Consider the following 13596-nt stretch of genomic DNA (forward strand, 5'->3'; position numbering starts at 1 on the left):
GTTATATTCAAATGGACACAACTTCTCCAAATCTTATCAGATTTCCAGCTGTTACACATCGTTGGAAAGCTTAGAAACTGCACTTTCAATCTGTGAATAACTCAAAATGCCCCAGATCTGACTTGTGTCCCTACTCTCCGTGACTGGTCAAATTTATGATGATACTGACATCTAATATGACATAGGTGGAAATTCAAATAAATGACCTGTAGTCTGCTTGAGGAGACTGATGGGATTAAACATTTTAAGAGGAAGTAAAATGTAAATTTGGGACAATTTGAATCCTCCGTTGTCTCCCAATTAAAATTAAAATCATAACTAGGGTTGTAGCGGTATGCTGATATGACAGTTTATTGCGGTATTAACATGCATGATTATCATCCCATGAACATCTCATCTGCGCTGCTGCCCATATGCACCTTCATTGTTTAGACTCCATTCATACTTGTACAGCTGAGAAAATATGTCATAACCAGAGGCTACAAATTCTTCTCTCTGAAATCTGCAGTATGGGAATACTTTGGGTATCCGAAAATGGCACTGCACGCTCTGCTCTCCCATTTATGCTGTTCAAGAGGAAGGACAGTTTGTGGTTTATTCTCGTCTAATCTTAAGAAAAAAAAGCGTATTACTTATTTTGTTAAAATGGGAGGTGTCCAACTTTATTTTATCTTAATTTTTTTTAAAGGTTTTTTATAGTATGAATGTTCTACCTTAAAAAAAAGTAACAAAAGTATTAAAATAATTAATGTGTGCTTTTAAAGTACTAATAAACAGCCAATATCTCCTTAATATTAATGCTGATAAACAACCAGCTATTAGAGATTTGAAAGCTACACTAGAGTGTTACCATTTTTCTTATTAACTCAAAGTATTTAAAGTGATAAGGATACATAAAAAACATGCATTTTAACCTTAGGCTTAGACTTTAAATTTTGATGTAAATCCACTAATATATATATATATATATATATATATATATATATATATATATATATATATATATATATATATATATATATATATATATATATATATATATATATATATATATATATATATATATATATATATATATAATATTTTCCAACCTAAATCTCTTTTCTTGGACTACAACAAACACACGGATTGTAGGCAACTGTTCTCCCTGGGATTGGCGATGTAGACAAAACCGAAATCATCCCTCCTCCCACTTCGGACTAACAGCCTGTAAGTTAACAAATCTTTCAAACATGGTTAAGAGTGTCACATTTCCGGCTGACGTCAGAGGTCAATCTGATGATTGGTTCAGGCCAATCACAAAGTTCAGATAAGCTGGCCAATCAGGAACAAAAAGTGTTTCAAATCCGTATGTTTCAGGAAGAAAGTGAAATCTGGAGCTACAAAAATGTACGATATGTGGAAAATAATGTGTTTTTTAACCATAAACCACACGAACACATTGTATTATACCAAATACACAAAATAATATTGTTTTTAGCAATAAGTTAATCAATAAATCAAAATCTGAAAATGTATTATGGCGATCCTTTTCTGATGACATCAGTTTGACGGCTTGGGCGGAGTTAAACTAATTCTGTTTAACCATCTTCATGGTACATGCTCTTGGTGCTCTTCCTCCACCAATATACTTCAAATTCAGACTAAATAATTCACCAATATGATCATAAACACACAATCTCAATCTTATTTTGTATGCAAGTAAAACATCCCATAAGATTGTATAAATGTTTGGTAGTATATACACAGTGCTTACACAGAAAGAAACCCTGATCAAATTATGATCTTGATGAAAATATATAAAAGAGATGGTAAGTGTGCATTCTTCGATTCAAACTATTTTTGTATTTTATAAAGATTGTATTAAATGTCTTTGTTCCTCAGGACAACAGCTACTGAGCCAAGAATGATAGCTGTGCCATCACCATGGCAACTTCTTCTGTACCCACCACCACCATAATAGATGCCAAAGCTGGAAGAACTCGGCTCTTTGTGATGCTCGTGATTATGTAACAGTAAAGGGCATCCGTATCCCACTGACCCATTCAAAGAAAGTGGCATCACCACGGAAACCAAAAACCTCAGGAAATGAGAATCCAAAACCCAACCAAAACCAGTTGGTAAAAAGCTTAATTTGCTTCCTTTATGAGACTATCCAGAAAAGGATCAAAGATGAGTGCGCCTGAAAGGAAGCAACAACTCTTAGAATAAGCAACCATGATGAAACCAATACCAATATATTGTGTTTAAAATTTAACACATTTAATGGATATCTTAACATCAGTTGATCAGAAATGATGAGCCTACATAGACACTGTCAAATCAGCAAAATTAAACAGATCATTCTGACTCTTAAATTTGATTGGATGAGCCACAAATGAAGCCACTCTACCACACACAATGTGTAATCTATGCAACATGTAATCTAACTGCTATATTGCTTGTCAACTGTGAACAGTCTAGAGTGATTGAATCCAATAAATGATCACCTGGCAATATATATATTTTTTGCAATTATAATATTTAATCAGATCGATGTTGCAACTGTTTTGTTAAACCAGTTCCTGTATATCTATAATATCTGGTACAGTTAAACTAAATTTCTGTTGCTATACCACACCAAAGATATTGGACGTAACAAGATTGATCACTGCTATAACTATAAATAGGAGACCATATGCATGCTAAACTTAAGGCATTTCGTGGTACAGTCATGAAATATTTGATTTATTTATGTGTGTTCATGGACACAATTTTACTCTTTTTTTCGTGTCATTGAGCATGTCATTGAATTGCGACAATAGCCCCAAGCGACAACGGTAAAAGAAGAGGGGAAAACCAATACATAAAATACACGAAAAAATAAAGTTGTGCTTGGGGATTGCAAAATGGCCGCTCTGGCGATGAAAGTCAACCAATCCTCATTCGACAATGACTGAAATTCTCTGTGGGTTGCTTGAGGTGCTTTTCAACCTGCAGTAGCTGCAACGGCTTCGAATAAATATGTTTTTAGGGTAATTTTAACTTACTATGGTCACTTATGGTCACTTACTGCTGATTGTTTACAATAATTTCTCAAAATATATTTTGTGTTCCTCAGAAAAAAGAAGTTCATACAGGCTTAGAACAACATGAGGATGAGTAAATGATGACGGAGTCTTCATTTTAAAGTGAATTATCCCTTTAATAAATAAAAGTTATGGTAGCGTTGATGCAAACATGGCCGTCATTCCTCCAGGTAGCAATGTCAGTCATACAAGACTTGCCCTGCGTCCCAATTCGCATAATATCAGTACTAAATAGTATTTGAAATTAGATTTAGTATGTCCCATCTATTTCAAAGCACTCACATGTCTATACTTTCTCGAAAAAAAGCAGTACATACTTTCAGAGCTTAGGACATAATCAAAGTGAAATTGGGATGCAGGCCAGGCCTGGTATGCCTAACATGTTAGAAGGCATGACTTCCCTGAATTCCCTGAAGGCATGACTTCCCTGAATGGGCTCTACCAGTTGTGCAGCATGCTAGAATCTAGCTATAAGGTTTACATAAACAAAAGCATAATTTGAATCCACTTTGCATGCATGCCTGGCAAGTAAATAGATTTAACAGTACATAGTCAGTAAATAGCCAATGAGTTACTCAAATTGATTTTGAATACTAATTTCCAGTAACAAGTGTTTACCACAGACTTAGTTTATTTGTGGCGGCACATCTGCCAGGGGGATGGGCTAAAAATTGGTAACTAACATGGGTTCAGGTTGGTCGTTTTCCAATGGCAAGATGCTCACAAACAGTGTCTGCACAAAAAGTGCAGTGAGCATGTCAGGCAAAATAGGGTCTTGCCACATAGCAAGCACCATTACCTACTCTACGATGACAGTTTCGGATGCGTCAGGCTTCCTAGTCACAGTGGAGTGTGTACAAAAACGTATGGAGTGAGAGGTTTTTGGTGACTGCCTGACACAAATAAATGAATGTATGTGAAACACTAATAACACTTAAGGTCAAAAGGGTTTTAAAAGGATTTAAGAACGACATGATGTCTCACACTCACCAATCTCTTTGCCAAGTCTGGAGTGGAGCATGGCACCAGCAGAAGTGACCACAGCACAGGTCCGGAAGCCTTTCCCGAAAAGCTGTTTCAAGGTTGAAGCAGGTACAATCTTCTTCCAGCCCAGGGTTGAGAAGGGTGTCTCATTTCCATCCAAAGTTTTAACCTCCCCCATCTTCCTTAGGTCACACAACACTTGGCCACTCTGTATCTTCCTTCGGTTCCCTTTATAGGCCACACCGAGTTTATTATTACTAAGATATTCTTTCCTAGCAATCTGTAGACGTGGACTAAGCATGTCCAATGATAAACCCCCTTTCCACGAGCTTTTAACTACGGATCTTCTTCTTGGTACATAGTAATCATCCGAATCAGAGTTTTCGTGCCTATATGTAGACACCCGCATCCTCGTCCTCCTCCTTCCAACATCTTCCTCTTCTCCTCCTACCACCTCTTCCTCCTCCTCAACTTCATCCTGCTGAGGTGAATCCTGGTTGTACTCCTGCCGCTCACGACTGCGACCCACAGCAGCCGATCTCCAGCGCACATCCTGGGTGCCAACCGCAGACCAGGCTGCCAAGCTTTGATGGTCCGGATAGGGGTAGGCCTCCTGACTGCCTGGACTAGGCTGGGGATTGATGTTGTTGGGGTTTTGCTCCTGACTTTGCTTCTGCTGGGTATTACTGGAAGCAGAGGGGGCCAGCCCCAGATGGTTGCCCATAATGGTGCGGGGGATAGCTTGAAGCGAGGTCAACCGCCGAGTGTCAGTGTAGGCAAGTGCTGCGGAGGAATTCGGTTCATCCACTCTTGAATCCATAAAGTAGGAGAAAAGAGCCAGAAACAGCAGTACCCAGCCCAGCATTAGCCCGAGGGCTAGTCGCCGCCACTGTTTCAGACTGGACTTCATTTCCCAGCAGTCCTCTCGTCCACACGGCACTGCACTCCAGACCCGACAGAAGGGTCAGCAGGAGGCCTGTGACAAGAGATCAATAGTTAAAGTCATTATAAAAAAAATAATCGGACAAAATGTCTTAATTATTTTTAAGCAACAACTGATTTACGATGAATCCTAGAATGTTCCTAAAATAAAGAGAAGTTGCAGCACAGTGGCTCAGTGGGTAGCAGTGTTGCGAACATAAATTAGGGTTTTTCCTCCTAGGAGTTTTTTCAACCCCTAGAAGGTCAGCTGACATTGGCTTAACTTAGAACTCTCTTCTATACGTGACTATTACGACGCCTGCTAGTACGGTTTAATCTTAGCCGATGTACTCGGCTTCTTTTGTTGTCCGCCAATTTTCAAATTTCTCCTTTCATTAATGTAAAGCTGCTTTGGAACAATTAAACAACTGTGAAGAGCTATATAAATAAAATTCTGATTTAGTATAAAACAATTTGTTGTTATTTTTAATGGTTCACAGACGCTCGTTCATTCTAATTTAATTTAATTCTAATTTAATGCATAATCTTATAATGGTTTACGATTAACAAGCATTGGTTTTCAGTCGTTAAAACAATTCAACAATTCAAAATGAGCATCACTATACTGCTGGAATGTCAATAAAAATTTAATCAAATAAATATATAAAATACAGTAAGTTATACTGAATTATGACATTACAATAATTTCCTCCATAAAACGCCCCATCCTTCACCCTACACAACAACTCGATACACATCTACATTTCTGTATTAATGAGGCAGAGGTCGTGTTTACCTAAAATCTTTGATAAAATATTTTTCGCAATGATGTAAAAATCTACAAGACATCCATCAAGCTCCAGAACAAAATGAAACAGGTAAATACACAAATACTGATGACAACAGAGTCTGTATTAATCTAAATAACGGATAATGAAGTTGTCTAACACAACCTCTGTGATGAGGTGACATTAGGTAATTATTTAAAATGTGGTAAAATCTCAAAAATATATTTTTGTATACTAAAGTATTTTGACTTTCTACATAAAAGTACATTTTCAAGTATTCATATTTTATCAGTGTTTTTCTTTGGAAAGCATACATTCCAAAGCATATTATCATAATTTTACTCCCCTAAATTTGATAATTTCAAGTTTTTGGTTTATATTTAATATTTAAGTACATTAAACATTTAGTATTTTTTTTTACTTTTAAGTAAAACGTACTTTCATACTTTTACTAAAGAAAGAAAAGTACACAATTTTTATGTAATTAGGTATTAAATCAATTGTAATATGCAATATAAAAGGAATACACAGTATGATTACATGCTTTAGAACAGGGGTGGGCATCGAGGGCCACAGTCCTGCAGAGTTTAGCTTCAACCTTAATCGAACACACCTGAAAGTCATTTCCAAACAGTCCTGAAGACTTCAATTAGATTTTTCAGCTGTGTTTGATTAGGGTTGGAGCTAAACTCTGCAGGGCTGTGGCCCTCAGGACCAGGAGTTGCCCACCCCTGCTTTAGAATGTAGGGAACATTTTTAGTAAAGTAAAGTACATTTTTTTCCCAAGAATAACATTCTGATAAAGCACAGATGCTTGGAAAATGTAACAAAAATACTTAAGTAGTAAACACCTCTGATCGGAACTAAAAAACTGTTTCTAAACGTTTCCTAAATCTAAGTAGTGATGGGAGAAACGAAGCTTTTCGAAGCATCGAATCAATTGAACCAATTGCTTCGAAAATTGATTCAGTTTTTCGAAGCAGTTCGAAACCCACACACGCTGGCTACCCCTGCTGGTCAAAATAGTGTATAGGCAGATGTGTCCAAACATTTTACACTTTTTTTTACAAAATAATAGCAAGATTTTTATTAAAATATGTTTAAAAAATAATTTAACTTAATTAAGACATAGTTAAAAGTGTATTATGTGTTTTTAGTTTTATTTAGGGCAAACAAATGAATAAAATTAACTACCCTTTTAATTATGCACATTTTTGTCATTAAATCTGTCTATAAACAAAAAGTAGACAACATGGCAGTGTTATTAGTCAGAAGGATGGATGTTTTATAAACTTTCATAATAAAACTGACCCGAGTTCACCTAAACTTGTTAGACACTGGTCATGTGATCAACTCCCCCTAGTGGTGAACCATCGGGTTTTCGAAACGTTTCGAAACAGTTATGACGTAATGAAGCCTCGTTTGCTAAAATCACGTGACTTGGGCCAGTTTGAAACAAGCTCCGAACCACTGATTCGAAACAAAAGATTCGTAAATGTTTCGAAGCCTCATGAAGCAGCGCTTCGAAAACGACCATCACTAAATCTAAGTCTTAGAAGCTAACAACAAACAAACAAACAGAAAACAATCTGTGGCCTACCACATTTAGAAATATCAGGAACATACAAAGAAACATGGCAATTCATTACCAGTAGAGAATAGGGGTGGCACGGTTCACAAAACCCTCGGTTCGGTTCGTATCACGGTTCTATGGTCACGGTTCTCGGTTCTGTACGGTTCTTGTTGTTATTTTTTCTTTACATTTTTAACACTCTAGAAATGTATTATCTTATTAAAGGGGGGGTTTAATGGTATTTCAAGCATTCTGACTTATTAACACAGTTATAGAGTTGTTTCCTCATGCTAAATGTAGGCAAAGTGTCAAAAATGCAGTTGGGCGTGTTTCAGAGTATTTCTGTGCCGAATGCACTTCGCCAGGGTTCGTACAAGTTTCGGCTAATTTTTTTCGATTACGGTTCTAACTGACGTTTCAGGGGTTTTCGATACGTATCACTTCTTTATATGGGCTTCCGCCGGAAAACTTCCCCTGAAAAACCCCGCCCAGCCGTCAGTCAGCGGGAGACGCTAGAGCTTGCTAACAGCTTATCACGCCACTCAGCTTTGTTTAATTTCAAAAGTCAACAATGGCACAACAAGAAGTGTGTTTTTGGATGTAAGGAGAAGACATCCAGCCTTATGGAAACAATGGATATAGTTTATTATCCGGATTAGCAGCGGAGTTTTGCGTGTGTGTGTTTGATGCGGTGGATTTTCATGACGAGTTACACGCGGTAAGTAAGACTTCTGTATTATGTTGGAAATAGGCGCGTGTATATTATATAAATGACACGAACATGTAGTGAATCATAAGTTAAAACAGTGTTGTATAGTGTTGCATGACTCGTACTCGCTCCTCCCGTGTTATAACTCCTCCTTCTTCATTTTTTCGTACGTTATCGGAAAGATTCGGTAAAGCTAATCTTTCTTTTATAAATCTGATTAAACTAAAGACTCTTCAGAGATATAAAGGATGTCATACTACTCCATAGGTACTCCAGATTAATATCAGAAATGCAGAAACAGCGTGTGTTACGTGAGCTTTAATGTATTAATTATCCATAATTTAGGATACAGTATTAAAAAAAAGTTATATCATGTAATCATGCACAAACTGAGGGGCTGTCCACACGGAGACGCGTATCACTGCATACGCATAAATTTGTTATCGTATTGGCGTTTCATCCACACGGATCCGGCGTTTTGGGAGACTGAATCCACAATTTTTTGAAACCGGGTCCTAAAGTGGATAAATCTGAAACCGACACCCTCGCGGTTCCGTCTGTACAGCCAATCCGTATATTTTGTGAAGCGAAAACGTCATCACATCACGTGTCGGAAGCGTCACACGTAACAGCAACAACAATAACGGCGGATTACGTGATTGTGTTCGTGCTACAGAAGCTACTAAAGCCTACTAGCTTTATTACAGCAAAATCTATTGCTTCTATGCAATTGTGGTGACCAACAAGCGATAATGGACAACACCATACGTTGGCTATGCGCATGCTCAAAGTCTTCTTCTCCGTGTATAGTGTATATCTGTGGCAGAATTACAGCGCCCCATACTGGTCCGGCATATATACTACACCGCTTTCAGTCGGTTTCAGTGGTTTCGTGTTTACGGATTATTTTTTTAGAGCAAGGGAAAAAAATGATCGGATAGGGAATGCACCGGCTTCGTGTGGATATAGCCTGAATTTGACTTTAAGCACATTATTGGGACCATCCCTGAGGAAAGCCAGGTGAGATTTTGAAACAGAAAGAGGGAAGACATTGATGATTTCAACATGCTTTTCATTTATTTGGCAAAAAAGAGAATGTGTATTGCCATCTACATGAACTTTATGTGCATTTTTAGCACACAAAGATAACTTGCATTTATTAAAATGCCAACTTCAGTGTAGCTCTTAGATTTATCACTGAGAGGCTGCTTTAATACTGAGAGTATATGTGGACGAGAGAGAAACATAACCTTTACACCTGTAATATTTACATCCGTCTCTTTTGTCCACTTTTGACCACTTCTGTCCTGATTACTTTGAGGGGCAATTATGAAATAAGATCGCGCAACTTTCACACGCTAGCAAAATAAAACTACGCGGAAATCAGCCGCTTTAATTTTATCAATGAAAGGCTAAAAATAGCGCTAAAGACGTAAAACAGTACCTCAGATTAGATAAATGGTCGGAAGGCGGTCTCCTGTGGCTGTTCGAGCACATTCAACCCATAGACTGCAGTTCAATCTATTGTTTTATTTCCACTGTCATCATAGGTAATAAAAATGTTTTCACACCTTAAACTTATACGACGCTGGCGCATCCTCCAACTGCGGGCAGACTTCCTTTTCTCTCCCACTTGCCATTTCTATACGTAACATAACCTGCAGTACTTATACTCCAAACCAGTCACCTCTTCTTTCGCGCGAAAGGGAAACACGCTATCTGAGGTCACATACAGGGCATGAGACAACATTGCGCATGCAATGAACCGTTGAACCGTGCGGTACACACGCGCTCCGAACCGAGACAAGCGAACCGAACGGTTCGGATTTTTTTCATGGACCGTGCCACCCCTAGTAGAGAATACTACATTACAAACCAGAAGTGGTTTAAAATACACAGTCGTAGCAGTCAGTCAGTCTCGAATTCTATCTCTTAAAACTGGAAAGTTTTTGTTTCCCTTGAGAGAAGGGCTTTCCCCTGAGATCACTTGTTCTCCAAAACGCTGTCAGTTATCATTTTCTGTTCTTTAACTGCTGATCTCAATTTAGATCCGAATACAACAGAGGTCATAACTTTCTTTCACTTATATGTTTTGTATGAAAAAACAACATTACTTTTACACTGTGCGACAGCACATGCGTGCACGTGCGCACACACACACACGCTCGACTTTATTTGTTCTCAGTTTCTTAAACAGAAAACATACAAATAATAGACAATAATAGTCTTCTAAACAAACGAAAAGTATGTAAGGTCACCTCGTCAGCTTCTAACCAAATACGCCTATGCGTTAGAACCAGAAGCACATAGGGTTTTATTATGTGTACTTTCCACTAAAAGAGGAAAACATGTGAATTCATCTAGTCTTAAAAACCAAACATGCTTGAACTTTCAGAAGCTGTTGGCACTATTCTCTTATAAGATAAAATTCACCAGAGTTTACAAAATTATGACATACATTTTGAATAACTATCAACTAAACATCACATCATCCTTTAAAGAACAGAAACTGATGAAAGTTCTTACTGTACTTCAAAGCTCTCACCCACGCACGCACGCACACACACGAGATGAAGAATCAACATTTCAGCGCACTTTCATTGTTGTTTACATACACAAACAGTGTAAGAGGACACCGACCAGACAGAAGACAAACATAACATGGTTCAATAAACAATTAACGTATGACATAAACAAAGTATGAACTTATCAACAAAAATGTTTTCTATACATTTCTGATTTCTTATTTCTTTTATCTATATGGTTTTATTGTACGTCTCTACTGTTTGTTCCAAAATGTATTAACTGTAGCAAGCTTTTTTTACTGTAAAAAGTTTTCTATAAATTCAGGTTTATTTAAATAGCGTTTTTTAAAGTATAATATCATCAACACACTTTTACCAAGACTGCATTGAACGCATGTGCAGTGACACGATTATGCGTCTGGTCGGAATTTAACTTACGGTCTGTTTGTTCAATGGTCTGACTAGTGTCTAAACTGAACTATTTTACAAATAGCTCATCGAAAACAACAAATGTTTTGGTTTCCTAAAGACAATGGAAGACGACGGTCATGGATTACAGCTATTTGATGGGAGATTTGGCAGCCGATCTGTAGTTAAAGTAATAGTCTACCCTTTTGCCATATTAAACTATGTTATTACCTCAACCTAGACAAATTAATACATACCTATCTTTTTCAATGCGTGCACTGTACAGCGCGTTGTGAATGTGTTAGCATTTAGCCTAGCCCCATTCATTCCTATGGTACCAAAGAAAAGTTTTATTTTGTGGCACCATACTTACTGGTATAACTCCTTATGTAACAGTACTCTCATGCCATTACAAAAGACCCAATTCTTAAAAATATATGTGCTCTCTTTGAACCAGTAAAAAACACGCAAAGGCATAAAAACATGACAGCATTGTGTATTTTTAAAAAATTATTAATTTAACAGGGAGACAATACTTCAGAAACATTTAGCATCCGTGTGCGGTGTAAAGATTGCAGCCGGATTTTCTGTGACTGCTGAAATAATAAGGCTGTTTACACTTGGCATTAACATGCGTTTTCGTCGATCGGATCACAAGTGGACGACGTTAATGCCAGGTGTAAACGGTGTTCAAAACGTTTTGAGCTCGTCCACTTTCGACCACTTTCAACCACATTCAGAGGTAGTCGAAACCACTTTCGATCGGATCACTTTGGAGTTGCGGAACGCAATGTGGTTGAATGCGTTCGAACAGCTACATGCGACCGCCTTCTCTCCGCCCATTTATCTAATCTGAGGTATTAAACACTAATTTTACGTCTTTTTTGACTTCTGCCGTGAACATACGGTGAACAGCGCTATTTTTAGCCTTTCATTGATAAAACTACTGCGGGGTGTTCTCCGTAGTTTCGTTTTGAAAGCGTCGAAGTTGCGCGATCCTATTTCATCAATTGCGCTGAAAATTCAGAGAAAGCTCCAACAAATAAACGTACAAAACACTGTGCAGCATGTATACTTGCTAAACAAGCAGCTGGCCCTGACATAATATAAGTTTGCGTCCATATAAACTCATAATTACTCCCGCTCGCGTTTGAATGACAGCAGAGAGACTCGCCCACCGTCTCACAGACCACCCCCTCACAGTATTCAGGACAGATGCGGTCGAAAGTGGACAAAAGAGACGGATTTAAATACCAGGTGTAAACGCAATGTGTCTCTCTCGTCCACTTGTGATCAGATCGATGAAAACACATCTTAATACCAAGTGTAAACAGCCCCAATGACAGACACGGAGAAGACATCTGAGATAAGAGTGAAGAAGTGAATAAACATCATGTTGTTTCATGTCAACATCAAAGGCAAGGACTTTGCTGTGCTGATACAAGACCAAACCACACAAGGAAGGCCATATATCTAAATACAGACAACTGTTGTGAAACAATACAATACTAAAAACAACGAGCAGTGTAAGATTAAATAAAAAAAAAAATAATCAATAGTTTAGATTTTCAATAATGAAAACCTTCCCAACATTTATACAGTTAAGATTGATACTTCAACCCCCTCATGTTCAAAATAAATTCCCACCTTTGTGCTGGACAATTTTTTTTCATCTGTTTGTCTGCAGCTGTCTGACAAAAAGTTGGTTGCACGCAATGTTCATCGCCTGTGCCTTCACCCACCACTGATCAGATCAAAAATTATAGATGGTTTCAGCAGTAACAACATAAACAAGTGGCTGTCGCGGTCCGCACGTAACTTCCAGTAAACTCCGCTAAGAATAAATAACAACAAAGTTTTTTAAACGTAGTTTATTTATATAACAAGCAAAAAACAACACCACATAGTTTACCTAGGAAACCAAAACATTTGTTATTTTCGACGAGGCATTCGTTCAAGAGATCAGTTTAGTAACTAGTCAGACCATTAAAAACACGAAACCGGAAGTAAGGTTCGGATCCAGACGTGTATCACGTGCGTCCGATGAAACCGTCTATACTTAACATTTAAGGCCTCTCTAACTAGTAAACACTAGCAGTCGTCAGAAATTGTATCTACTTTAGTTTGTCATACCAACAACATGTAATGACTGAACACTTTGAAAAGTGGAAATGTGCAGATTAAAATCAATAAAACCCCCCAAACTACAAGAGCACGCTTTAGTGGTCTTATGGGCGCCCACATTCTTTCCTTTAACTGAGCTGCAAGAATTAGACTGAGGTTCGACAAACAGGAAAAAGCACACATACAAAGATGTGCGTTTGTGTTACTGTAAGGGTGTACTTACATCTTTACATTATGCGTACCGTACCAGAGCATGTTTGAGCCCAAAGTAAGGTTTGTTTGGCTAGTGTGATCACACTGTACTGCACCATGGTTAGGTATGCTTAAGTGTACCCAGGTTTTGCTTTTGCATAATGATTTAGTATTTGTTACATAAAATCATTACACATTACATAACGTAAAGAACATTGTAAAAATATAACCTTGACATCACTAATATTGACTGAGTAAGGTCATGTCAAAAGTTGAAACTAATAAATCAATTTAAGTTTAAAAA

General features: G+C 37.7%; 1 protein-coding gene across 1 annotated transcript in view; it reads right to left on the reverse strand.

Annotated features, from left to right (window-relative positions):
• Positions 1 to 13596, reverse strand: part of st6gal2a (ST6 beta-galactosamide alpha-2,6-sialyltranferase 2a) — a 70754-nt gene that overhangs the window by 24214 nt on the left and 32944 nt on the right. The window contains exon 2 of the mRNA XM_065292923.2: positions 4059 to 5028. Within this exon, the coding sequence (XP_065148995.1) occupies positions 4059 to 4962 (904 nt within the window). The 5' untranslated portion in view covers positions 4963 to 5028. The remainder of the gene's footprint in view (positions 1 to 4058; positions 5029 to 13596) is intronic.

The sequence above is a fragment of the Paramisgurnus dabryanus genome, chromosome 15 (genome assembly GCF_030506205.2).
Source record: "Paramisgurnus dabryanus chromosome 15, PD_genome_1.1, whole genome shotgun sequence".
Classification (NCBI taxonomy): domain Eukaryota; kingdom Metazoa; phylum Chordata; class Actinopteri; order Cypriniformes; family Cobitidae; genus Paramisgurnus; species Paramisgurnus dabryanus.